At 43.4% G+C, this 25,965-nt stretch overlaps 1 protein-coding gene across 3 annotated transcripts in view; it reads right to left on the bottom strand.

Moving 5' to 3' along the window:
• arhgef19 (Rho guanine nucleotide exchange factor (GEF) 19) overlaps positions 1-25,965 on the bottom strand; it is a 102,960-nt gene that overhangs the window by 40,049 nt on the left and 36,946 nt on the right. Inside the window, exons 2-5 of one of the 3 annotated variants that reach the window (XM_048561551.2) lie at positions 19,161-19,823; positions 7,016-7,450; positions 1,684-1,816; positions 594-667 (exon numbers count right to left, since the gene is read on the bottom strand). In XM_048561551.2, coding sequence (XP_048417508.2) covers positions 594-667; positions 1,684-1,816; positions 7,016-7,450; positions 19,161-19,823 — 1,305 coding nt within the window. The remainder of the gene's footprint in view (positions 1-593; positions 668-1,683; positions 1,817-7,015; positions 7,451-19,160; positions 19,824-25,965) is intronic. The other 2 variants (XM_048561552.2, XM_048561553.2) reach the window with 2 other exon arrangements.

Raw genomic sequence — 25,965 nt, 5'->3', positions numbered from 1 at the left:
AGAGCATGTAAGGACAACAGAAATTAGTTGACCACATGGGTTTTTATGACAATCGACTGTGATTTATTACTAGCTTTCTGTTGAATTCAAACGTCACCATCTAACATGTCCCCAGAACATTAGCGATAACAAGGTGCAGAGCTGGATGAACAAAGTAAGCCAAGCAGCCTCAGAGCTTTCCTTCTCCTCTGATGCTGCTTGTCCTGCTGTGTTCATCCAGCTCTACACCTTGTTCTCTCAGATTCTCCAGCATCTGCAGTTCCTGCTATTTCCGGAACATTATTCTGGATTACTAATCCAGTGACATTGCCACGACCCCAGCACTTTCCTGGTTGAAATTACAAATTCTGGCTTGGAGGCAAGAGTGCTAACAGTCTAGATTATGGGTGACCAACTTGCCAACTGTGACTGGGTTCAGTTAATGGATGGCATGGGGTATCTGTGAAAGCAAAACACCATGAGGATCTGCATCTTTTAAGGAGGAGAGAATGAGAATTGGGTAAGGTATTGAACAGCTCCTAGTGCCTTGGGACCTTAACACAGCACAATTCTGAACACACCCGTAAGGAGGGAGTGAATTCATTTTTACTCACAGTTCAGTAGAAACCTGGAATGCCTCCTTTCTCTCAGCTGTTTTGCGTTCAATTCCCCTTCTGATCCCACTCTCCTGAATGAAGAAACAGAAACAACTCCACATCACATTTAACATCATCCTCGAACAGCCAGGGTGTCACTTTGAAGTACTGACTGTTCGTGTTTTGCAGACTGCTGTAAATCTATATAATTGACATTTCAATTGTTGATTTTAATGTTGACCTGGGTTGGAGTTGCTGTATTTGTATCTGTGCATGAGTGCAAATGTGTTTACAAGAGAGTGCAAGTGTCTGTATGGTGACTGGATGTGTGTGTTTGATTATATATGATTGAATGTGCATGTGTGTCTGTGCACATTAGCGTGTGTGTATGCATGTGTTTGGGTATATGTGCACATATGAGTATGTGTGTGTTATGTAAGCATGTGTGTACATATGAGTATGTGTAAATCTGTGTATGTGTGTGTCCATATGAGTATGTGTGAGTATGAGTGTATCTGTGTGCGTAAATGAGTGTGTGAGTGTGTGTATATGGAGAGTGTATGTCTGTATATGAAAGCGGATTTCTGTGCGTGTGCGTAAGTGTGTGACTGTGTGTGCATATGCGTGAGTGAATAAGTGCGTGCGTGCATGTACGTGAGTGTGCATGTGCATGAGTGAGTGTGTGTGTATGTATATATCAGAGAGAGAGAGTGCAAATGTGTGCACACGCATGTGTGTGAGTGTGTGTGTGTGTCAGTGTGGGTCTGCATGTATGTCAGAGAGAGAGTGCAAATGCGTATATGCATGTGTGTGTGTGCGCGTGCACGCATGTGTGCGTGTATGTGAGTGTGCATGTTCACGAGTGAGTGAGTGTGTGTATGTGAGTGTGCATATGCTTGAGGGAGTGAGTGTGTGAGCATGTGTGTGTGAACATGTGTGTGTATGAACCAGATGGGTTTCTATCATAATAAAAGATGGTTTCACTGCCACCATCACTGAGACTAGCTTCTAAATCAAAGCCTTATTAATTGAATTTAAATTTCACAAGTTACTGTGGTTTGTGCATGGCAATTCGAGATGCTGATGCACATGTGAGGCCAAATGCTACCTTGGAACGGTGCTTGACTTCCACATGTTGGGTGGAGGACTGTCAAAGATGAGACCACTCCTTTGTGGCTTTGGAGACATATTGCTGTTGATCGCGACGAGAGACTTGCTCTTTTTTTTTGCGCTCCGTCTGCCTGAGAGCAAGACATAAAAGAGAGGAAACAATGAGATACCCGGGACATCAGAAGACCCAGCCACTCGGGCAAATGCCTGGCATCACAGATGTACAGCGCAGGAGAAACCCTAAGCAGAGGGAGCACATGTAAATACCAAGTGGCGAGCTGCAGACTCTGACTGGTCGTCCAAAACCAGATCGTTGAGATGATTAAGCAGTGTTCCAGAGACAGCACAACCATGAAACTATAAAATGTAGAGAAGTAGGCCATTCAAGCCCATCAAGTCTGCTCCACCATTCAATGAGAGCCTGGGCGATCTGATATTCCTCAACTCCACTTTCCTGCCTTTTCCCCGTTACTCCTGATTGGCTTACAGATTAAAAATGTGTCTGTCTCAACCTTGAATATACTTAATGACACAACCTTGACAGCCCTTTGCAATTCCAATTTTTCCCTACCCTCTGAGGGAAGAAAGTCCTCTCCATCTTAATCTGTGAATCCTCATTCTAAACGTACACTCTCTGATCCTTAGACTCTCCAACAAGGTCAGCTTTGAGTGAGATGGAAGCTCCTGTGACTTTACAGAGCAAAGAAAACCTGCCATCCACTTTACAACAACAACAATATGCATTTGCATAGTTTCACTGACTTTGTGTCATTGGGATCAAGCTAAATTTGGCACCGAGGCATGTGAGGAGGCTTAAGGACTGGTGATAAAAAGTTTGGCTAAAGAGGCAGGTCTTCAGGCGCACCTACAGGGAGGAAATGACAAAGTGTTAAAGCCTACAGTGAGGTACATGAGTTAGAACGAAACCCTAGCGCTGAGTGAGGCCAGATGTGCAGCATTTCCAAGACATTCAACAAGCATGAGACAAAATAAGAAGAAGAGCATCACAAACAGCAGAAAGCTGAAATATACACTGGAAACAAGGCGAGGGGGCACATCAAAGCACATACTTAGTGACTCTTCCTGATGTTTTTACAGAACCCAAGGATGATAGCTGTAGAGGACCGGCTGACATCCCAGTTGCTCAGTAGGGGCGTACTGTGGCATGGGAGTCAAAGGACTGGCTGTGCTGTGTCTGAGTATCGCTGCACCTTAATCACACCCTGACTACAAGCAGGGAGTTGTTTCCAAAATGCACAGCATCATTAATGTTTACAACACAGAAAGAGCCTGGCTCATCTATTGTATCTAGGCCAGCCCTTTCCTGGAGCAAATCAAAATGAATTCTGCAGCCTTGATCTTTGGTGCACTTTGCACTGTTTCTGATATGTTTCCTTAAGAAGATATAAAGTTTGCTGACCCCACTATTCCTGGTGGGAGAAGCTTTCCCACTCCATAACAACTCCACATAAAGACACTTCTTTCACCACTTACCCCACGCTCTTACAGAACATTTTAATTTGCTGATTTCTCCTCACTGACCTTGCAATCAGGATGATCACTGCACCAATTAATCACGTTTCAAGTTCCTATTCAATCTCGCCTTCGTCTTTCCTGTTTTCATGGAAACAGCCCTGTAACTTGCCAGAGCTGACATTATCCTGGTACATTTACCAGGAGTTTAAAGTCTGTGTATTATGAGGGCCCTCAAAAATCACACAAAATATAGCCTAACCACTGCCTCATGCAAATCCAACATTACTCCCTCCCATATATTCCCTTATTTATAAACCCAAAGTAACAGCCGGATTTCTCTATCTATCTGCTCAAGCACATTCCCAGAAATTTTTTTTAAAGTTTATTTTGGGATGTGAGTGTCCATCAACAAGCCTGACATTAAGTGCTCATCTCTAACTGCCCTGGATAAGGTGGGTGTTAGCTGCCTTCTTGAATCACCGCAGTCCATGTTGCACAGGTTCACTCACTGTGCTTTCTTTCCTTTCACAGTCTGATACAACTCAGTGGCTCATTACACCATTTAGTTAACAGTCAACAACAATGCAGTGGACCTGGAGTCACATGTAGGCCAGACTGGGGAAGGACGGCAGCTTTACCTCTCCCTGAAAGCACTGGCACAGCAAATGGGTTTTTCACAACAATCTGATCATTTTATACCATTTGAAAACTCAAAAACCAATAAAATAAATCAACCACATAAATGATTCACATTCCCTTCAGTGGCCCTGCAGCAAAGATCAAATTATCAGTAGCAAGTTATAAATTTAGATGAAAATATTAGTCCAAGGGCTGAGGAGGAGGTCCTCTAGCCCCTCTGGTCACAGAAGCCATCAAGTCTAGGCGGGAACAAGGGGTAGAGCTGGATAAACACAGGGTCAAGACCCTGCTTCAGATTTTTCTGAACCGTCAGCCTTCCTGCTCCTCTGATGCTGCTTGGCCTGCTGCATTCATCCAGCTCTACACCGTGTTATCTCAGATTCTGCAACATCGGCAGTTCCTACTATCTCTGTAACAAGTCTAGGAGGGAACGCGATCCCACATCTGTCAATTATTTAAACTTTAATTCCCCCAGCAGCCATTATGAGATTTAATCTCCTGACACTGCAGGTTATGCCCTTATTTAGTGGTATTTGGAAGACTTTGGTGCCTTCCTGACTATTCGCCTCAATGGTAAACTCTCTAACCTTTGTGTTTTTTGCCTCTCTTCCAAAACCAAAGTGACCACCATCGACATTAATCATCTGCAATACTGCAGGCTGTCTGAGTGACTTTGCTCACTGTGCGCCACTTTTGCAAGCCACTTTCTCCAATTCTACAAGAAACTGAGCGAATGTTCCCAAAACGAAATTTGAATATAATACACTGAACTTCAATCACACATCATCAGCCAAATATTTCACCTCCCATAAATGTTGAAGGAGAGACTCTGGAGTGTGTCGGACACTTCCCACACCTTGGCAGACACCTCTCTCAACTGGCTGCTATTGATGAGGACCAGCCTTCTGCACACTGGGGCAAGTGAACGTTTGACAACAAAGGCCTTCAGAAAAATCCAATGTATGGGATTTTCCCTCTATGGAGGTGACGTGTGAGATGGTAAGAAGAGGAAATAATGGGACGAGATAGCCCTGGAGAGGAACTGACCTCTTTCTTGCTGCCTCAGCAAATGAGTGCTGGGCAAGAAGGTCCAAAATGGCATTTTCTCAACTCGCCAGCAATTGGTCTCAAGTGGTCAATGAATGGCCAGCCAAGGGCATCAAACTCATCACCTCCCCTGATCACCTGTTGCCCCAGTGGGTAAGTTTCCTGAGTGGAAAACAATAGTGACCTGTCTGTCGGGTTAGGAACCTCCAATAGCGCCAATGTGAGATAAGTCACACCGTACCCTTACCTCTGGCCTCTAGACCCCCGTAACACATCAAAAAGATAGAAACAACTTATCTTCTCACTGCTGAATTCCCCGAGGCGTAAGCCTCAACTGGCAGACTTTAGGATCCAGAAACCACCAGCCTCTGAACTGCTGGGCGACTGGATCTGCCACAGGTCGAGATATTCACCTTTGTCCAGCCTGCTGGCTCTAATTGAGCTGACTGGCGGGTGATTGGGTGAGTTTTCTCAGTGGCAGGGCCGGCCACCTCACATGCTTGTGTTCACACTTTGGAGAAATACTGGAACCCATCATGGCCCTAGCCGTACAGAACAGCTGTCGACCTCACAGAGAGACGTGAACTGTGTATCAGTGACACATAACGTTGCTGGAGAAGTTCCAACGGCATTGCTTTTTGCCACATTCTTTGTGTTCAATGGGAGGAACATCAAACAAAAGCAGTGGCAGGCCCACCAAAGTTGTTTTTTTGCAAGAGGTTTGCCTGAATGCTTGTTGAAGTGGCTTCAAGAAGAGTACCTAGTGTTTGTTCGTTCAATCACTCAAAATGGCAGCAAATTTTCCATCAATCTGACTCGTGCTTTGAATCCCCATGACCCCAAAAACCTGAGGGTTAAGACTCATCCTATTCACTGATATGAAGACTAACTGCAGAAACCCCACAACCCTCAGCCTTGGGCTGATCCTCTTGTACTAAACTGGCTGAACAGCTTTGTGGAAATTTGATGGATGATTGAAGTTCAAATGATACCATCAATTTAGACTTTCCAAATGCCTTAGATAAAAAGTGCAACACCAGCTAATTTTGCGTTGACTGATTCATATCCAGGTTCCAAACCTCCTTAAACTAAAGAAGTTGTTACACTGTTCATCCTCCAGGTCACAGAGCAGTCTGCCCATCCAGGGAACACCACAAATATTGCAGTCAAAACTATAGTTGTCTCCTCTCTTCTGCCCTGTTCTTCTGGAAATTCTAACCTGCTGTCTAAGTCACAAATGACCGAGTTCAAGCATTTGCGTTATCTAGGTCAATATTTACAATCAAAGAAGGACAGCACAGAACATGGTCTTGCTAGCTAAATACCGAAAGAGCTGCAGATGCTGTAAATGAGGAACAAAAACAGGAGTTGTTAGAAAAGCTCAGCAGGTCTGAAAAATCAGAGTTAACGTTTCAGGTCCTTCCTCAGAACTCAGACCCTTTCCTGATACGTTATCTCTGATTATTTTTTCTTTAGAGATGCTGCCAGGCCTGCTGAGCTTTGCCGGCAACTTCTGTTTTTGTTCGTGGTTTTGCCAGCACTGGAGTACGACCTGAGCTCAGTTGGCTGCTCTCTGATGCAGAATAGTAGTAACAGTAATGAGTTCAGGTCCTGCACTGGCAAAGGTCCCCATGCCCCTCGATGGAGGTTAAACCACTACAAGTAGTCTCTTTCTAACGGGAAAGCAGCCTGCAGTCCTCTGCAGTCATTTTCTCTCAGTATCATTAAAAGGAAGATTAATTTATCACTTAGAGTTTGTGGAACTTTGCAAAATGACTGATATTTCCCCAAATTTCAAACAGCAATTCATGCAGTAGAATTTGGGGATGTTTTGACACCGTTTTTGACATAAAGGTAAAGTCACCAAAGGGCTGTGTTCTCAGTAGAGACAGACAACTGGTGGTAGTTTGACCTGGGGGTCACCACGGCTCAGGTGAGGGGAGAGGCTCAGAAGGAGAATGATTCATAATAACCTTGGCCAGAGTAGGAAGTAGACCTCTTCTGTTGGTTTCACTCTCTTCATTGCAGACTAGCTGCCAGGCCAACTGAGCTAACCAAACCCCTGCAGAAGTGTCAGGACACCACCGAAATGCAAGTTATTTTTGTCTATTCCATCTCCCAGTGCAGAAAAGTGCAAACTTTCTTCCTGCTTCACTGTTCGACCTTACCTTCAAGGGAGAAAGTCGATGTCTTCTCTCTAGGTGCGGACCTTCCTGGCAGGGACTTGTTCAACTTCAGAGCTTGTGCTACTTTCTTCTGCGAGAGGTGCAGCCTGTTTATCAGTTCAGAAGCTGAAAAACGCCGTTTCTCCTGCTCCATGCAGCTGGCAATGGATGGCACCTCACCCAGGTTACCCGAGGCCACTAAATGACACTGAATCTCTGGCTCCAGTCCAGGCAGGGATTCCGATGGGAGCTCATCGGAGGCGGAATCATCCAGAGGGACAATGTCATCTTCCAGCGAGAAGCTGTTGCTTAGGAAAGCATTGTCTTTCAAGTCATTGTCAAATAGGGTCCCTGTAAACACAGACTCGCAGTCCAGACTGCCACTACTGAAGGACTCGTCGCTTGGAGAATCTGTTGAATAAACTCTCATTTTCCTCCCTGGGGGGAAAACAAAAAGACAAGATGTTGTCAATAAAAACCAAAAGATGCCAGCTTCACCCAGGTGCTCAATATACTCAAGGAATTTTAAACCGATCATCTGAGAAGTTGTAATTTTCCATATCTGGGAGGGTCTGCTCCTTCACCTCACACACATGGACACTGTAAAAGGTAAAGCATCGCTTACTTTAGATGGCAACCTCATACCTTCTCTGTCATACCCTTTCATATCTTGCCATTATTGTACCAGCTGAGGGCAAGTATGTCACCTTGCCTTCCTTGTACTTTGAGCTCCAAATCTGCCACATAAATAGTTCTTCACCTACTCACCTTCAGTATGTTGGAAATTCACATAATCTCACAGTATCTTACTCTTATTCATTTCTTTCCATCCAACACAATTTCTTAGAGTCTGGTCTCCCTATCTCATTGCAGAACACAACTTGAGCCAAATCTCACCCAATTGCAAATTCTTGATTTGCTTTAACTTGCCTTCTTCTGTCTCAACATTGCACTGAAGATCCCTTCATTTTTGAACTCTGTCCAACCCATCTACAAGTCAACTCTAGAGACATTAAGCAACTCAAATTAACAACAATAATCTGTGTGATTTGTGAAGGGTCCAGCTTCAAGCAATGGACAAAATCTCACTGCAGAACGTTCTTTACGGCGCCGTTGTCACCAAAGTAACTGTTTGCTCTTCTTTGTTGATCTTCACTGTCCCCTCAATACACTACCCAAGCAACATATCACCTGATGCCTGCATTGAACACTGACTACACTACTTAAAGGATGCACTATCTGATGTATGCACTGCCCACAGTAAATCTGGACATCCCTCAACTGTTTAAGGATAGCCTGGAGAAGATGTGGTCATTTGTTCCACCAGTGGACGATGAGGAACAGCTCAAAACCTGACTTTGGCCATTCAAGTCAGACCATCAACCACATACTGTATTTCTGACCCTGAGAGATCCTTTCCTAGGGCTATCATGACTATTCAGCTGAAGACATTGAATGATTGTTAACCTTGATGTTGAACTATAACCATGTCCCTAGCCTGCTTGGCTGTCGGTGATAATTCTTTAATGTGATTGGTTGTTCAAAGAGTTTGATGCTAATACTGTAGCACAGACTGGGAATTCCTCAGTAAACAAGCCTACAATCAATCACGTCAGGAGAGTTACAGCTTTTCTCAGGGCGATCACTAGATCTCTCAATACGGCTTTGTACAAAGTCAATTGCTTAGCCACTGAACCCCAAAACGCAGGTAATTGATTTGCTTTCCTTGAGGTAGAGAGAGCCAAATATTGTTAAATATTCTCAACAACAATCATCATTAGGTTTACCTTTGATGGAGAGCTGTGTTTGGACAAAAGGCAGCTGGGGAAATGTAGTGAGGGGAGGAGAGTGAGCAAAATTGGAAGGTTCAACATATAATAGAAGTCACATCTTGCACAGAAAGATCTCTGTGTTACCTCAAAAAAAGCCTGGATGTTTATTGTCCTGCTATCATGCCAAAAATTGTTAACTCAGAGAATGTTCAAAATGTAAGTAAATAAGGGTGGGTCCCTCCAAAACCTTTTGTTTCTATAACAACTGTCAGTAGGTCATGTCTGGAGTCTAGTGGAACAACAAGAAAAATCTTCAACAACTATAAATAGCAGCTATTGTATAAATTGAAAATAGAGATGCACACAAGCGCCACTGCATACCTCTTTCACCTTCTCGTAAACACACGTACTCTAATGCATGGAGTCACCACCTCAGGCCTTACTGACACATCAATAATCACATCCTTAAGTTTTACACACAAGACTGTCCAGACAAAATTTGTCACACTTATGCTCAGCCCTTGTACACTCAATCACACATAGACGCACATGCATATGCTCTCACACATCCTCATACGTTATTGATTTTTCACATTTGCATATGTAAACTAGGATGTGAACACTGAAATTTTAATTCATGCAAATAATTTTGTGCACACACCTACTTACAAACGTGGTACACACACTTCTGATCAGAACACTGGTGCAAATTGTTTGTGCACTTATTAGTCTGAAGCACCCGGTGCACCAATGCATGCATTCATGTACACACAGGCACACACAGACACACACACATATATACACACAAACACGCATGCACACAAACACCCACACACACTTACACACACACATATACACACAAACACGCACGCACACAAACACCCACACACACTTACACACACACACACACACACACCCACAAATATACACAGATGAACACCTCTATATGAGCACTTGCAGACACGCGTCTTCATAGGCATGCGTGTATATGTGGATTTTCCGTAGTTAAGCTGTGGTACATACACACTGGCCTAGCTAACAAACCAGTACAATGGTATGCATGTATGTTTACACTGGTACAACACATAGACATGCACTATGAATGAGCATATGCAAAAATACTTCCACGTACATATCCAGTCTCAATAAGATGACATACTTCCATCTCTGCTTCACTGTCCAAATCTAGCCTGCGTCATGACTTCTACTACTGTCCCCCCTTACCAACAAGGCTCAGGAGAGGGGCCGTGTGAATCATCAGGGCCCATGTCTTCAGAAGGGCACAGGCTTGAGTAGCAACACCCTTCGCAGCAACCAACTGGAGCACTGGGACACAGACAGAATCTGCAGGGAAATTCTTCGTCAATTAAAAATTCTGTTTCAAAAGGATATCTCAAATCCGGGGGTGACCAAACCTATGATTGAGGAGCAACTGGGAAAGTAAATAGCTGTGGTGAGCAAGTCGCCGGGATCAGTGTCAAACTGAGCCACTCCTGGGGGATTATCGCCAGGATCTGAAGCCAGTCCTCAGGGACTGCCATCAGGAACTGGGGCCAGTCGTTGGACTGGAATCAAGAACTAGGCCCAGTCCTCAGACATTGCTGTCAGAGATGGCTGATTCTTGGGGATTGCCACTGGCACTCAGGCATTGTCCTTGGGATTTGCCACCTGGAGTCTGGCCCTGGTCTCTGGGGTTGCCACCATGAGGTGGGCCTTAGGGGTTTTCTGCCAGGTTTGGAGATTAAGGGCTGCCCGGACTGAGGGATTTCTGTTATTTGTGTCTTTGCAATGTTGTCTGTTGCTGGGAGTGGGATGGAAGTGGGTGAGAAAGAGGAAACTGCAAAAGATGGGTAGGAGGAGGCTGCCCTTAAGGAGGAGACTGCAAAGGGGAAGGAAAGGAGGAGGCTGGAAGTAGAGTTGAAAGGAGGAGGTTGATAGGGGTTGGAATGAGGCTACAATTGCAAAGGAGTCAGAACAGTTTAACCCTGTCATCAAAAGACTACTCAACTAACTATAAGTCAGATAATCTTGAAATTACTGTGGTGACAAATTTCTTGCAAATTGAATGTGGAATCTCTAGCTTAAGTCTCCAAGTGTTCAGTAGCTACAAATGGGAAAAATGAATGGATGCTATTATAATGAACAATGTAAACTGAGATTGAGATTTGAGATACAGTTAAAAAGGATAGTAACAGCCCTGGTCAAAGTCTTCCAGCTCTGTGCATTTGTGACAGAGACAGATGAGCTGTGATATCATTAGTCTGTGAAGGTGTGTTTAGGATAACATGGTGTGGAGCTGGAGTAACACAGCAGGCTAGGCAGCATCAGAGCAGCAGGGAAGTTGGCGTTTCAGGGAAATAAATAGAGGAGAGGTGGGGCCACCTACCTTCCCCAGTGTCACCCCTCTTCTCTATTTATTTCTGAGCTCCCTTCCCCCTCCCCATTTCTGAAGAAGGGTCCCGAACTGAAACGCCAACTTTCCTGCTCCTCTGATGCTGCCTGTCCTGCTGCGTTCCTCCAGCTCCACACTGTTATCTCTGACTCCAGCATCTGCAGTTCTTACTATCACTGAGTGTGTTTACGATGACAGCTTTTTCTAGGTAGAAGTATCTGTCAATTATTTTGTAAAAAAACTTGTCGCTAACCTTTGTCTGTTGTCTTTTTCTGGTTTAAATACTGTGGTGTCTACTAATTTGATAATGTCTTTGTGTGCTGTGGCTTTAAGTTTAATGGAGAGTTGATAACTGAGGATATTGATGAATTCTTCTAATTCTACTTATATGTACATCAAAGTACCATATGTGAACACAAATGCAAAATGTATTATTATATGGCAGCATCACCTAATAATTGAGTTTTTGGGAATTAAAAAGTAGCACCTGAAAATAAAATATGTAGCCCTTAAGTAAATCTTAAAAAAAACACAAAAAAAAATCTTTTGACATCAGGCTAGATTCAAAGAAAAGAAGGTATATGAAGAACCAAATTGCATGCAACTAACAAAGTTGTAATTGTGCAGTGTTATCATGTTGGAAGTGGTGCTTTTGTATAAATGGAGGCATATAATAGAGCACAAAAGCAAAGAATAGCTACTGCACCTATTTAAAATAGCTCAACGCTAATGCGCCTATGGTTCCCAATTCTGGACACCGTTACAATATAAAAGTTTTATAGAGACATAAGAAGAAATGTAACATGATGGTTACATGGATTAGGAATTATGATGAGCTGGATTATTCTCCTTGAGGTGATTTGATGGAAATATATAAAATTACACAGGATTTAGATAGAACAAACAGAAACTGTTTCAAATGGCTGAAGGTTGATAATCTGACGGCCTCCATTTGACATTGTAAGTTGATTGGCAAAAAGAAAACGGATGTAGATAAATCCACACAAGTATTCAAAAGGGAAGTGGATGAGTACTTGCAACAAAAGATAGGGAAGAGATGGCTGGAGGTGGGAAGTGGTCAGGCTGACTGGATTTCTGATGGAAAGACAATACAGCCTCCTTCATTGCTGCAGTACTATATTCCACATTGGAGCCAAAGCCCATTGCGAAGGCACTCAACAGAAGCTGTCAGAGAGCAGGAATGGGGTAGAAATGGGGCAGATATGGAATGGGAAAAGTACTAAGACCCATAACCATTCTCCATGATCCTGTTCATTTAGACTTTGTTACCTCCAAATTTGATTATTCAAACACATTCCTAGTCAACCTCCCACATTCTACTGTCCATAAACTCGAGGTCATCTAAAAAACCGTTGCTTGTACCTTCACTCGCACCAATCCCATTAACCTCTTATTTCCATGCCTGCTGACCTGCAGAGACACCCAGTCAAACAATGGCTTTGATTTTAATACTCTCACCCTTAGTTTTCAATCCTTCCATGTGCTTACTCCACACTATCCCTGTAACCTCATCCAACACCACAGCCTTTCCAGATATCTGCATTCGTCTTATTCTGGCATCCCCAGCATCTCTGGCCTTAACTGTGCGATCATTGGCGATTGTGCTAACAGCTGCCTGGGCCTTAAACTTCAATATTCTGTCCCCATTATTGTTTATCACCCTACTTCACTTCCCTCCTTTAAAAAACTCCCTAAAACAATCCCTGCCCAAAATCTCTGGGTGAAGCATTCTCATATTGTTTTATGTGGCTCAACATACAGGAGTGAAAAAGTCTTGATGTAATTGTAAAGAACCTTAGTGAGGTCGCAGCTGGAGTACTGTGTTCAGTTTGACTGGTCCATCTGAAGGAGACATCTCCGACCTAAGAGGGAATGCAACAGGGGACTCATCAAACTAATCCCTGGGTTGTTTTATGAAGAGGGACTGAGAACAAATTTTGAAGAATCAGAGCTGATCTCATTGATGCTTTACAAAACTTTCACAGGGAGGAAGATTCTCCTGGCTAGGGAGTCTAAAACCAGTCACAGAAATAAAGGATCGACAATTTAGGACTGAGATCAGGAGACTCTTTTTCACTCAGACAGTGGCGAATCTTTTGAGAGTCGAGGAGGTTCAGTTACTGAGTATATTCAAGACAGAAATCGATTGTCTTTCTGGATACTAGTCAACTCAAGAGATAGGAGGATAGCGCAGGAAACTGATATTCAATTGTGATCGAATTGATTGGTGGAGTATGCTCCTGCACCAATGTTTCTTTGTTCTTAATGTCAAATTTTATAACATTTCTGTAATGCTTCTAGACACATTTTATTATATTAAAGATGCTTTATAAATATAAGTTGTTGCACACACATCTATACCCTCAGCACATTTACACATATGAAAATATATATTGCAAATGCACTTGAACGCATTTAGGTAAATAAACATACATTCGAGAACACCTTCCACAGCACTCACCCAATCGTTCCTGAAAACATCATGCATGACAACTCATCAAGACAGACAGGCGGGTGCACATTTCTTTATTCCAGCAAATGGGTTTAATGCTACTTTTCAGCTAAAATCGTACCACTAAGCCCGAGGCCAGTGCCTCTTGAAATCAGTTTCCAGCAAAAGACCCACAGGAAAAGCAGCTCAACAGTTGGATCTGCTTGGATTTCACTCCAAAGACCTTGGTAAATGGCATTGTGGGTCTATCTACAGCACGTGGACTGCAGCAGTTCAAGAAGGCAGCTCACTACCACCTTCTGAGGGGACAATTACGGGCGAGCAATAAATGCTGGCCCCCACCCAGAGATGCCCACATGCCATGAAAGAATAAAAGTTCTGCTGAAGCTGGGGAAGGATTGTTTTGGGTGAAGGTAACAAGCCAGGTTTGGATCATGGGAAATTGAACTCAGAGACTGGTCTCAATGATGTCAACCAAAATCAAAGAAGCACTATGCTGAATCTTCCCCTTTAGGAGATAAGGCAGTTCAGTAATAATTCATGATGAGTAAGAGTAAAGGTGGATTGGGGCTTGGGCAGGGTGGAATTGAATAGTTCAGATACAAATGCATGGTCTATGCTGTGTCTGCAGTTAAACTGAGCCCACATATAGCAATGGATAGTTTCTCTACTACCATCTCTTTCAGTATAAGTATCTGCAAGGCATTCTACGTACACTGCAGCAGAGGAAAATGACTTCCTGGTCTAATTACAAGAGGCTCTTGTACTGAAAAAAATAGTTGTTTACTGCATGCCAGCAACTAGCTACAGATTACATAGACCTGACCGACCTTGCTACTGAGGCTATGAGGATGACTTGGATGTTAATTTTATTTCTCCAAGTTTCCAAGGAGCTCTGCTCACAAGTCCATAAGACATTATCACAGCAGTGGTGTGTAAGGCACATGTCAATATTAAACCATTCAGACCCTTACAACTTTATACAGCATCTCCCCACAAGCATTTTTCAATGTTAATACTGTACTTTTAAATCTAGAATTATATTTACTACTACCTCATCTGCCGTGCATAATTTACAAATCTATGAGATCTACACATTTCACTATTCATTCAGAACAATTCTCTTTAGACTTGAATTGTTAGATCTACTAGATCTATAATTTATAATCTGTTGACTTTGATTCTTCTCCTGACAGTATGAGATCTGAAAGTCCCTTTCAGCTAGAGGACCTAGATTTCCTTTGCAGAGAAGGGCTGTTCTGTTGAAACAGTAGTTTCATCCTTGCTGTTTTGTGAATGTTTGGACATTGATCATCCTTTCTCAATAGTGGCTTCCATGGAGTAGTTTACACCATATAATCAATCCATGTCAAATGAATTTTATTTTCAATCTACTGTTCTGAAACAGGTACACATTTTACTTCAACTTTCACCCAAAATGAAAGCAGTATGCCTCCTTTCTCAGTTTCATGATTTGAGGATTGCATCTTGTGTGCCATAATACTAAGATGTCCTTCTGGGGAGGTGAGGATAATAAAATTCCCTGCTGGAATGTTTCTACTGTAACCTCAGCATATAACAGCACACTTGAATTTGTCGTAACTATTTTATCACCAAGCTGTGTCCTATTCTGAATTACATCAATAGTAGAGCTATCACACTAGCTCCAGGCAGGTGTACTGCTCATTGACTATCTTATTTCTTGTGTTTCCTCACAAACTTTGCTAATTCTTGCCATCTGAACTTTCTTCAGTGAAAACATTGTTGCCAAACCAGTTGAGGTATGAAACAATTTCTTATTCTAAGACAGAAAGTCTCAGTGGGTCCTGCTTTATTTTTCAGTTCTGACATGAGTCTAGGGAGTTCCTTGAAATCTTCTGCCAGTTGCCTTTTGACCAGTTGTTCTTTGGCTTTAACTAGTTTTACTCCTCTCTCCATTTGAAGAAGATTGAGGCCAAGGTTCACCTTCATACTCAACAGCAGCATTCCCTCTAATTTCCCTTCCGGCTGCATGAGCCTCCAAGAATCAGAAGTCAAATGGCAAGCTGACGCTGATTGCCACATGCGGAATGCTCAGAGGCAGTGTTACTCAAAAGTGAGAATTTCCAATTATACAGTCCACATTAGGTTTTCTACTATTTGGATTCCCCTATATTGGAGAAATGCTTCTAGCATACCTTTCGACTTACGTGCTATACCTCAAGGACGATGTAATTGCATTGCTGTAGGCTACAGACAGTGTTTTCTTTCAATCGTGGCTCACTATCTGATAATATAATGTTACATACCTCAGTGTCCGACTTGAAATTCTTGAGATGATCATTGACATAAATATCCACTTGCCACAAAGCAATGGCCGGGTCATCTATCTCCTTGGACCCACTCACAGCTTTTCTTCTGCTGTGGACTGTTCTATCACCTTAAACTCTTTGTACAGATTCTTACTTGATATGTAGCATACCTGTGAGGATGGTTTCCCTCACAGGGCTGCGGCAGCTCTGTAAAATTGCTGAATTGGAGGGTTTCCACAGATTTGGGAAAAAATTGAGCCTTCTTACAACTAAAATGGATGCTTTCTGCCTTCTCTGTGGCTTCACCAGATGAATCCAGTTTGAGATCGGATTGAATGGGACGAATCCAACCCAATTAAAGCCATCTATGTTGATGGCTTTGATAAATGACGCCTGCTTTCATCACCGTTTTATGAAGTGACTCTTGTTGTTTTCGGCTTTAGGAGATGAATCTCACTTCTCCATAGTTTGTTCCTGGATTCACACTCCCACAGTTTAAATCAATGCTTTATACCTTTACCACAATTTTGAAGGATCTCTTGCTTAGGCTTCTAATTTTTTTCCGTTGTTGCTTAAAGTTTAGCTGCCCAACATGTCCCGGTCCATAAGCTTGGTTTGAATTGTTTTGTGATTTTTGATTTCCCCTCATAGTGCCTGCCTACCAGGCAGCAATGGTTAAGCTGAGCTGTATACGCTTCTCGCTTTTCTAGCCTGTAATAGCGCCTATTATAAAGTTTTCTACTGGCTTTACTCACGGAATCTCTGAGATCTGTTCACTCTCCGGATAAAACCTGAACTGGAACTGCTCCTGAAGATCCCTGCCACACGATGCAGTCTGTCTCTGCAGTAACTAATTCTCCATTAGCAGGGGGTTCAGTGCACATTTTGCTGTGCGGCTCTTATGTCAGAAATTCTTTCACCATCGACTGTAGGTTCTGCCTTGTTGAATCTTGCCACAAGTGTTTCCTCCGTAAGGTTGTTAATTGTTCAGCTCTTCCCTGCTGCTGACTGCCTGCAGGAGTTGGCAACTTAAAACTGAGTCTAAACCTTCAGACCTCCACTGCTACCAGCATGTGGTATGAGGCAACTCAATGGTATTCACACTGCTGCTAACCATATGTACGTTCAGTTAAACCAGGTCCACACCATCCTCATTAAGAGCAGAGATCTAAAGTGCCCGTTTTGTCTAGTGTAGTAGAGAAAAACCAATTACCAGTGTAACTAGAACATGTTCCTGTATTCAACAAGCAATAATTGAATGCACATCAGCAACTAGACACAGGTTACATTGATATGATCGACATAGTCTCTGTAACAATGAGCAGAACCTGGACATTAGATTTTAGATGCTAAACTACTCTGCCTACAGTCCATCTATGATCAGAAGAATGGACGGTGCTTGAAGCACATCACTGTACTAACTTTTACAGACCCTTACGTTCTTAAACAACAGTCTATGGGCCATGAGAGCAGTGGGTTTGATTAGCCTGTTTCAGTCTGTACCTCTTCCTTCATAGATCACAAATATCTACTGGTATCTTGCCTAAGTGGAAGTATTAAATGTGCAATGGTGAGTATTGAGAAAATCCAAGTAAATCCAATTCCACTCCATCCTGATATCCATAGACTTACACAGCTGTCCAGTCGGAGGGGACATAAAGTGAATGGACCAGCTCTCTAGCTTCTAATGGAGACCTGACTGAAACTGTAGTGGCTCTGTGAGATCAGTTAACAGAAACACACTGGATCAATTCACAAAGCCATTTGTAAAAGCCCAGTAGTTGTTAAAATTCCTCACAGTAACGTCCTCCTCCACGGTTTAACAGTAGTTCTTTGAATTGGGCTCTCGATGCAGGCATCACAATGGAAGACTCGAAGCAGCACTGCACTCCCGTGCGGCACAGCGCCGCACTCACTCCCGCGCGGCACAGCGCCGCACTCCCAGAATATATAGAACCTTGAACACGTGCACCAACAGGTTCAAGAACAGCTTCCTCCTTGCTGTTATTGGACTTCTGAATGGACCTAGGCCATAAGACCGTAAGACATGAGAGCAAAAACTAGGCTATTCAGCCCATCAAGTCTACTTCACCATTCAATCATGGCTGATAAGGGTCTCAGTCCCATTCTCCTGCTTTCTCCCCATAACCCTTGATCCCCTTGACAATCAAGAATCAATCTATCTCCATCATAAATATACTCAGTGACCTGGCCTCCACAGCCTTCCATGGCAGTCAAACCCTTAGATTCACTACTCTCTGGCTAAAGATGTTTCTCTTTATCTCTGTTCTAAGAGGTCATCTCATTACTCTAAGGCTGTGCCATTGGGTTCTAGTCTCTCCTACCAATGGAAAAACCTTCCCAACATCCACTCTGTCCAGGCCATTCAGTATTCTGTAAGTTTCAATTAGATCCCCCCTCATCCTTCTAAACTCCATTGAGTATAGACCCAGAGTCCTCAAACCTTGCTCATATGCTGACCTCTCTAACATCAAATAACATTGATCTTGCTAATGTTGATCTCGCTTTGTGAACCTTCTGTGCAGCCACAACCTTGTCTGCCTTGCTCTATCTAGGACCCTATGATCTGTATGACCTTGTTTGTTATGATCTGCCTGTACTGCTTGTGAAACAAAACTTTTCACTGTACTTGGGTACATGTACCCACAATAAATCAAAGCAAATCAAAAATCAAATAAATCAAATCAAAATGGATCTGGAGACTTGATAAGGATTACAGATTTCCTTCCCTAAAGGATATGAATAACCCAGATGGGTTTTTACAATATTAAATCATAATTGTCATGGTCCTCATCACTGAGACTAGCTTTATTTTCCAGATGTTTTGCCAAATGAAGTTAAGTTTCACCATGGGCTACGATGCGATTTGAACCCATGTCCTGAATTACTATTCCAGTGGCATTACCAATATGTCACTACTTCCCCAAAAGCAATATACCCTTTTTTGTAAAGGTTCGCATTAGAATAACTGGACAGAGAAGAGTAAGAAGTAGTAAGTGATCAGAAACAGAAACAGAAATTGCTGGAAAAGCTCAGCAGGTGGGGAGGAATCAGAGTGAATGTTTTGGGTCCGGTGACCCTTCCCGAAATGTTAACTCTAGTTTCTCCACACACCTGCTGAGCTTTTCCAGCAACTTCTATTTCTGTTTCTGATGTGTGGCAGCCGCAGCTCTTTTATGAAGCGATCAGAAATGTTTACTTGTTGTTTTCTCCTGGTCTGATCCTTGTGAGGGCCGCCTCTGTAGACCACTGGACTCACCCCTCTCAGACTCCGCCAGCAGCGTATTGAGGGAGAAGTCACTCTTGGAAGTGACTGTGAAGTTGCTCTTGGTGGCCAGGCTCTGGTGTGGCCAGCTGTCAGCCTTACCCACTACCTGCCGACCAGACAGGGCATAGATGCCTGCCGAAGACCCTATGGCAGGCCCATGGTCCTCACTGGCACAGTACAGGGGCAAGCTGTGTGCCGAACCTCGCCCTCCAACAGCTTTTGTCTGCAAAGCCTTGAATCGCAGTTGGGTTTCGCTGCCAGTGTTCCACTTGTTGAGTGGCAAGGTGAGCTGTCTCTTCAGTTCAGCTTTGGATCTTAGAGCTTGCTTCCTGTAAACAATAGCCCCCGAGTCCCTCTGTGCATCTGGATCTGACATATCCTTTGCTTCCAACTCCTCGCTATTTGATGTCTCTGCCACATCAGGACTGAGGGAGGTGTTAACCCTCTTTTGACCATTCTCCATACAGTCTGGCAGCACATTAAAGGAAACGCTGTCCTCCTTGCAAATGGCAATGTGGTTCTTCAAGCGCGCATTGTCCTCCAGGCTGTCCTTGAGCGGCTCCATCTCCTCGCCATTGGAAATATGCATCTCTGCTGGACAACAATGGGGAAATTTATTCAGAACAAGCAGAGATTCAGGAACAGAACATAAGCCCGCAACAGTGTCAGAACAGAGAGCCGGGCAAATTCACTGAAGCTAATGAACATTGTAATTCCAACGCTTATTAAGCTGTCCTTAAAAGTTAGTCACTACAAGCTCTGTCTCATGTGGAAATGAGCATGACACTGCAGAAGATTCCAGATGCTGCTCCCAACAATCTGGGCATCACAGCTCATCACTAAGTTGGGGGGAGGGGCGATGGCCTAGTGGTATTATTGCTAGACTATTAATCCAGAGGCCCAGGCAATGTTCTGGTGATAACACAGCGTGGAGCTGGAGGAACACAGCAGGCCAGGCCGCATCAGAGGAGCAGGAAAGCTGACATTTCAGGTCAGGACCCTTCTTCAGGTTCAAGGTGGGAGGGGACAAGTTTACAAAAGATATGCAAGGCAGGTATTTCACACAAAGGGTGGTGAGTGCCCGGAACACACTGCTAGAGGAGGTGGTGGAAACAGACATAATAGCGGCATACAAAAAGCAGCTGGACGAATACATGAACAGGAAGGAAATAGAGGGATATGGATCCTGTAAAAGAAGACAGTTTTTTGTATGGAAGGGCAAAATGTGGCAGCACAGGTTTGGAGGGCTGAAGGGCCTGTTCCTGTGCTGTATTGTTCTTCGTTCTTCTTTGTTCTAATCAGTGGTCATAGTTTAGGATGAGGGGTAAACCTTTCAGGACTGAGATGAAGAGAAATTTCTTCACCCGGGGAGTGGTGAGCCTGTGGAATTCACTGCCACAGAAAGTAGTTGAGGCCAAAACATTATGTGTTTTCAAGAAGGAGGTAGATAGAGCTCTCACGGCTAAAGGGATTAAGGGACACAGGGGGAAGCGGGATTAGGGTATTGAGCTCGATGATCAGTCACGATCACAATGATGTGGAGGTGCCGCTATCGGGCTGGAGTGGGCAAGGTCAGAAGTCACACAACACCAACTTACAGTCCAACAGGTTTATTTGAAATTAAAGCTTCGGGAGCAGTGCTCTGAAAGATTGTGACTTCAAATAAACCTGGATTGTAACCTGGTGTCGTGTGACTTTTGATTAAGATTGTAATAAACAGCAGGAGGCTTTGATCAGTCGAATGACCTACTTCTGCTCCTACCTTCTCTGTTTCAGAAGAGGGGCATGGTGTGTGGATGACATGGCTAAACACGTCCAAGACTAAGCAGGATACAGATCATTCATCATAGTAACTTCCGATGCCATTTCTAAGTTTGACAGGTTAATGTGGAAATCTGAAGGAAGGGATTCATGCGTAGCATTGCAGGATTTATAAATGGGACAATATGTTCTGAGCGTTTGAAAATTCAGTTGGATTTGGGGCATTGGCTTGCAAGAACAGAGGGTTGAAGGGTGGGCCTTTTTGAGGAGGGGAAAAGTACATAAGAAGACGGAACCATTAACTTAAAGCGAAGAGGAGCTGAGGGCAAATGATTTATCCCAGATGACCCTGGGAGCTTCAGCAGAGGAAGGCATGATACCTCAGTGCTTTATGTGGTATAGCCAGACCCAAATGGCTCAAAACAATTACCTGTCATAGATGTTCAAATATGCATCATATCAAATCAATCTCCTGACAACAAGCATTTAAAACAAATTTCTTCAAACCTGATATTTTTGTAGTTCTTCCTCTGTCCAGCCTAACCTTTCCTAACCTGCAGCTTTTTATGCCTTCCATAATTAGCCAGCTTCATCCCCGTATCCACCTGACTGCACCTCTGGAACATCATCTGAATCTGCCCGTCTCAGCCCATCCACTGCTGACCACCACACCCACGTCTTTGTTAGCTCAACACTTGGCTATTCCATACACACCTGGACAATCCAAAATACTACAGCCCATATCCTAACTCATACCATGCCCCAATTTCCTGTCATTCCTATGCCCACTGACCAGCACCTCAGCTTTCAAATTTTCATCCTTATTTTTAAATCCCTCCATGACCTCAGATCCAGCCCACAACTCTCTGTGCTCCCCCAATATGTTGACACCCTCCACATCCCCAGTTTTAGTTGTTCCACTGTTTGTGGCCATGTGGCTGCCAAAGCCCCAGGTTTAGTAATCCTCTCCTTTAACGACTCTGTCTCTCTACTTCCTCCTCCTGAAACCTACATCTTTGACCAAACTTTCATCATCAGGCTCAACAGCTCCTTGCATGACTCGATGTCAAATTTGGGTTGATGACACTCTTATGAAGCAGCTTGGGAGCTTAAATGATGCTGTTTGTCAGACATGGCTGAACGGTAGCACTATCACTTTTGGGTTCAAGTCCCTTCCAGGGTTTGAGTGTAATAATCAAAGCTGATATTCAATTCTAGTGCTGCACTGAAAGAAGACCCCATTGTTCAAGATGCCATCTTCTTGGCAGAAATGTTACATCAAGGCCCCCCGTTTGCTCAAGAGGTTGAAAAACATTCCCTGGCACTAATTAGAATTAGTATTAGATTTTATTGTCACATGTACTCAAGTACAGGAGTACAGGAACGTAGTGAATAGCATGCAAAGTTGTCATTTTCCAGCACCATCTTGGTTTTGAAGAAGGGTTCAGTTTACCCTGGAATCTTGGCCAATTTATTTATCCTCAGATTACAACAGGTTAGCAGATGATTATGATGTTGGAGCGGCTGGGAATTTGTTGTGTAGACACTGGCTTCTGCATTGCCTACATCAACTGCAATTCAAAAAGTGCTTGATTATGTGTAAAATACTTTGAGATGTCTGATAGTCACAAAAAGTACCACATAAAACGCAAGCCCTTCCTTTCTTTAAAGAAACTATGTACAATACAAGTAGTGTTATTAAGCTGAGTTTGGTTTACAGCAGCGTGTGTTACAAATAGCATCCTGGTCATTGATGTGGACGAGCTCCTAATTGTGATTCCTGCTGGAATCTGCAAGTGTGTGAGTGATGGAGGAGAACAGAATCAGGCTCAGGGGCAACATCTGCCAATGTCACACATTGTGCTCCCAGCCACCTGGGAGGAATGGGCAATTGGGTGAAGATGTGCAGGTTTATAAGGCACCTGAATCTCAGTGAGCGGTCAGTGCTTTCCATTTAAATGATGGTGAAGGAGGAGTATCATTTTTGTAAAGAATTGGATTTAACTAGGCTTAGAAAGGTGGAGTTCGAAAATGACAGTTTCGCATCGCAGTGCACTTGGGAGTGTTGTTGTTACCACTGAACTTAAATCAAGCAATCCTCAAACATTTTGGGTCATGTATCCCGACTCAGATTGACCAAGTCATCGTGTAATCTTACAGGCAGCTTCCTTTCTAACTACCCCTCTCATGATTATGCTTTGTGAATCGTTGAAATTGCACTTGATAGGAAACATTGTGATAAGTTTTTACTACCCATTCATGTAATGTAGCAGCTTGTTTGCTAGAGCATTAGCACATGGAGTTTGGAGAGATAAATCAGTGTGGGCAACCCCCGCCCCGCACAGGCTCACTTAAGTCTGCAGCTCCACGTTCAGACATGCCTCCACCCCCACTCACTCACTCCCTCCCCTCGTGAGCCCACTTCCTGAGCCCTCAGACAAATCCACCATTTACTGATTATGAGAGAAGCACCCACCAGAGACACCCTACCATATTGCCTCCAAGGTTACACGTATCCCATTTTGGGAACTGTTCATTTCACTCACACTGTGCTGTCACAATAAGCTGGTTGTTAAAATCTTTTCAATATTCAAAGAATGTGTCACCTCTGGAGTAAGACTTTGACTTAATGAAAGTTCAAATAAGTGGGGAATTTATCATAAGGGTCTGGAAAACAATCCAGCTTAAGGAAAAAGGCAGAACATTCTATGAAAAAAAAATCACAACCCATTTTAAATCAATTCACTTGGTGGAGAAACACCCCTTTATTAGTTCAGACAGGTTTCTGATCTGTCTGACTCCCACACCTTAAGTTTGTCAGCTGATGCGATTGCACCCTGAGTGAGACTGTCTTTTCCAGAAACTTTCTGCTGCGTGGCTTCCTGTGCTGCATCTCCCAAGCACGGGCTTGTTAGTACGGGTCATAGAGTAGCTTGCTGTGACTTGACGGGGTGTGGTGGATGTTCTCCAGGCAAATGGCATCGTGCCACAGGATCGTTTCTGCTCACAGTAATGTGTGGTTAGTGACTGCACTCCTGGTCCAGCCCTCGGGTGCTTCATTCCAACTTTCTGAAGGGAAAGCAAACCCCTGTCCATGTGTGTGCGGAGGAAAACTGTGGGCAAAACACAAGCTCCTGCAGATAGAAAGAACCATCTGGGCAGAGACCTCCCTGCTGTGACAGGGAGAGAATTGAGGAGGAGTTTTCAGAGTACTAAAGAGGAAAAATGTCTTAACTTATGATGTAAGCATTTTAAAGTAATTTGTTTTCTGGAGATCAGAGACTTGTTGTTTGGGAAGGTACATTTCAGCTTATTGCATGCATCATCTGCTTTGTGTGTTCAAGTGTGATCAGAAATTGTGTAAAATTAGTTAGAAGATGAAAAGCTATCTGCCCACACATGCCTGAAGCACTTCGTCGGCATTAGGTACACAGTGTCTGATGTCTCAGCCAATCTGATAGCTACAGGGAAATCACAAGATCGCTGCACTCAAACTGCAATGAAATCAGGCCTCCAGTACTGTGCGTCGTGAGATTGTGATGGAGGTTTTTTTTCCATGCCTGTATTTTAGTTTTCACCAAGAACAGAGGATTTTACAACATCCCACTTCACATAGTGGCTTTGACAATTCTTTGGGCTGCATCTCACAGTCACCCATCACCCCCCTCAATCACCGTGATCTATCAACCCCAGGAACTCGGAGGTCCACCCTACTTCAAATCACTGAGTCACCCCAAGGAGCCTACAGCCTCTTACTTTCAAGACTGAGCCACTAGTCATGGAAGGAAAAGTTCAACAATTTAGATACAAATACATGAGATCAGTGTGAACCATGTACATCACAAATTCCAATAATGATGAACTTGTGCCCATTAAAACCAGCCATGTCCCAAGATCTTGAAAGTGATAAAGTTAGAGGCCACAGAGATTGGGCTAGAGAGTGGAACTAGCTGGGTAGCTCTTTTGGAAGCTGATACAAACATGATGGGTCCAATGGCCTTCTTCTGTACTGTAAAACTGTATGATTGTATGATCTTTGTTTTCATTCGCTACTTAGATGTACGGCCTACTTATAAAGATCACTTGGACGTCCCAATTAATTTGCATGCATTTTAAGTCACAGCAACATGGGAGCAGGAATCGGTCACTCAGCCCATTGAGTTTGCTCCACCATTTAATATGAACGTGGCTGATCATTCCCTTCAGTGCGTTTTCCTCCATACTATCTCAATATCCCTTTACATTACTGGTATTTAGAAATCTGTTTCAATTTTAAACATTCTAAATGACTAAGCTTACACATTTCACTGGGCAAGAGAATCCCAAAGAATCACAATCCTCTGAATAAAAGAAATTACCTTGATCTCAGACCCCTTTATTTTTAAATTTGTGCCCTCAGTTTTAGATCAGGGGAAACATCTTATCAGCATTTTCCCAGTCTTTCAATTTAAGTATTTTGTAGGTTTCAATGAGGACATCCTGAATACCAGCCATGTTTTCCTAATCTGTCTCTGTATGACTATCCCACCATTCCAGGAATAAGTCAGGAGTACCTTAATTGCACTTCTTCTACAGTAATAGTATCTTTCCTTAGAAAACAGACCAAAACTGTATTCTGTACTCCAGGTGCAACAGAACCAAACTCCAACACAACTGAGAGATAGTAGGAATGACCGATGCTGGAGTCTGAGATAACAGGGTGTAGAGCTGGATGAACACAGCAGACCAGGCAGCATGAGAGGAGCAGGAAATCTGACACATCGGGTCATTTCTGAAGAAGGCCCGAAACGTCAGCTTTCCTGCTTCTCTCATGTTGCCTGGCCTGTTGTGTTCATCCAGCTCCACATCTTGTTATCCAATACAACTGAAGCAAGGTTTTGCTACTCCTGTACTCAAATCCTCTTGTAATAAAGGCTAACATACTACAGTCCTTCCAAACTGCATGCTGCTCCAACGTATTAGCTTTTGGCACTTA

This window comes from Stegostoma tigrinum, chromosome 28 (assembly GCF_030684315.1).
Source record: "Stegostoma tigrinum isolate sSteTig4 chromosome 28, sSteTig4.hap1, whole genome shotgun sequence".
NCBI lineage: Eukaryota > Metazoa > Chordata > Chondrichthyes > Orectolobiformes > Stegostomatidae > Stegostoma > Stegostoma tigrinum.
Note: the sequence above shows the minus strand (reverse complement) of the source record. Positions and strands in the feature narration are given on the sequence as shown.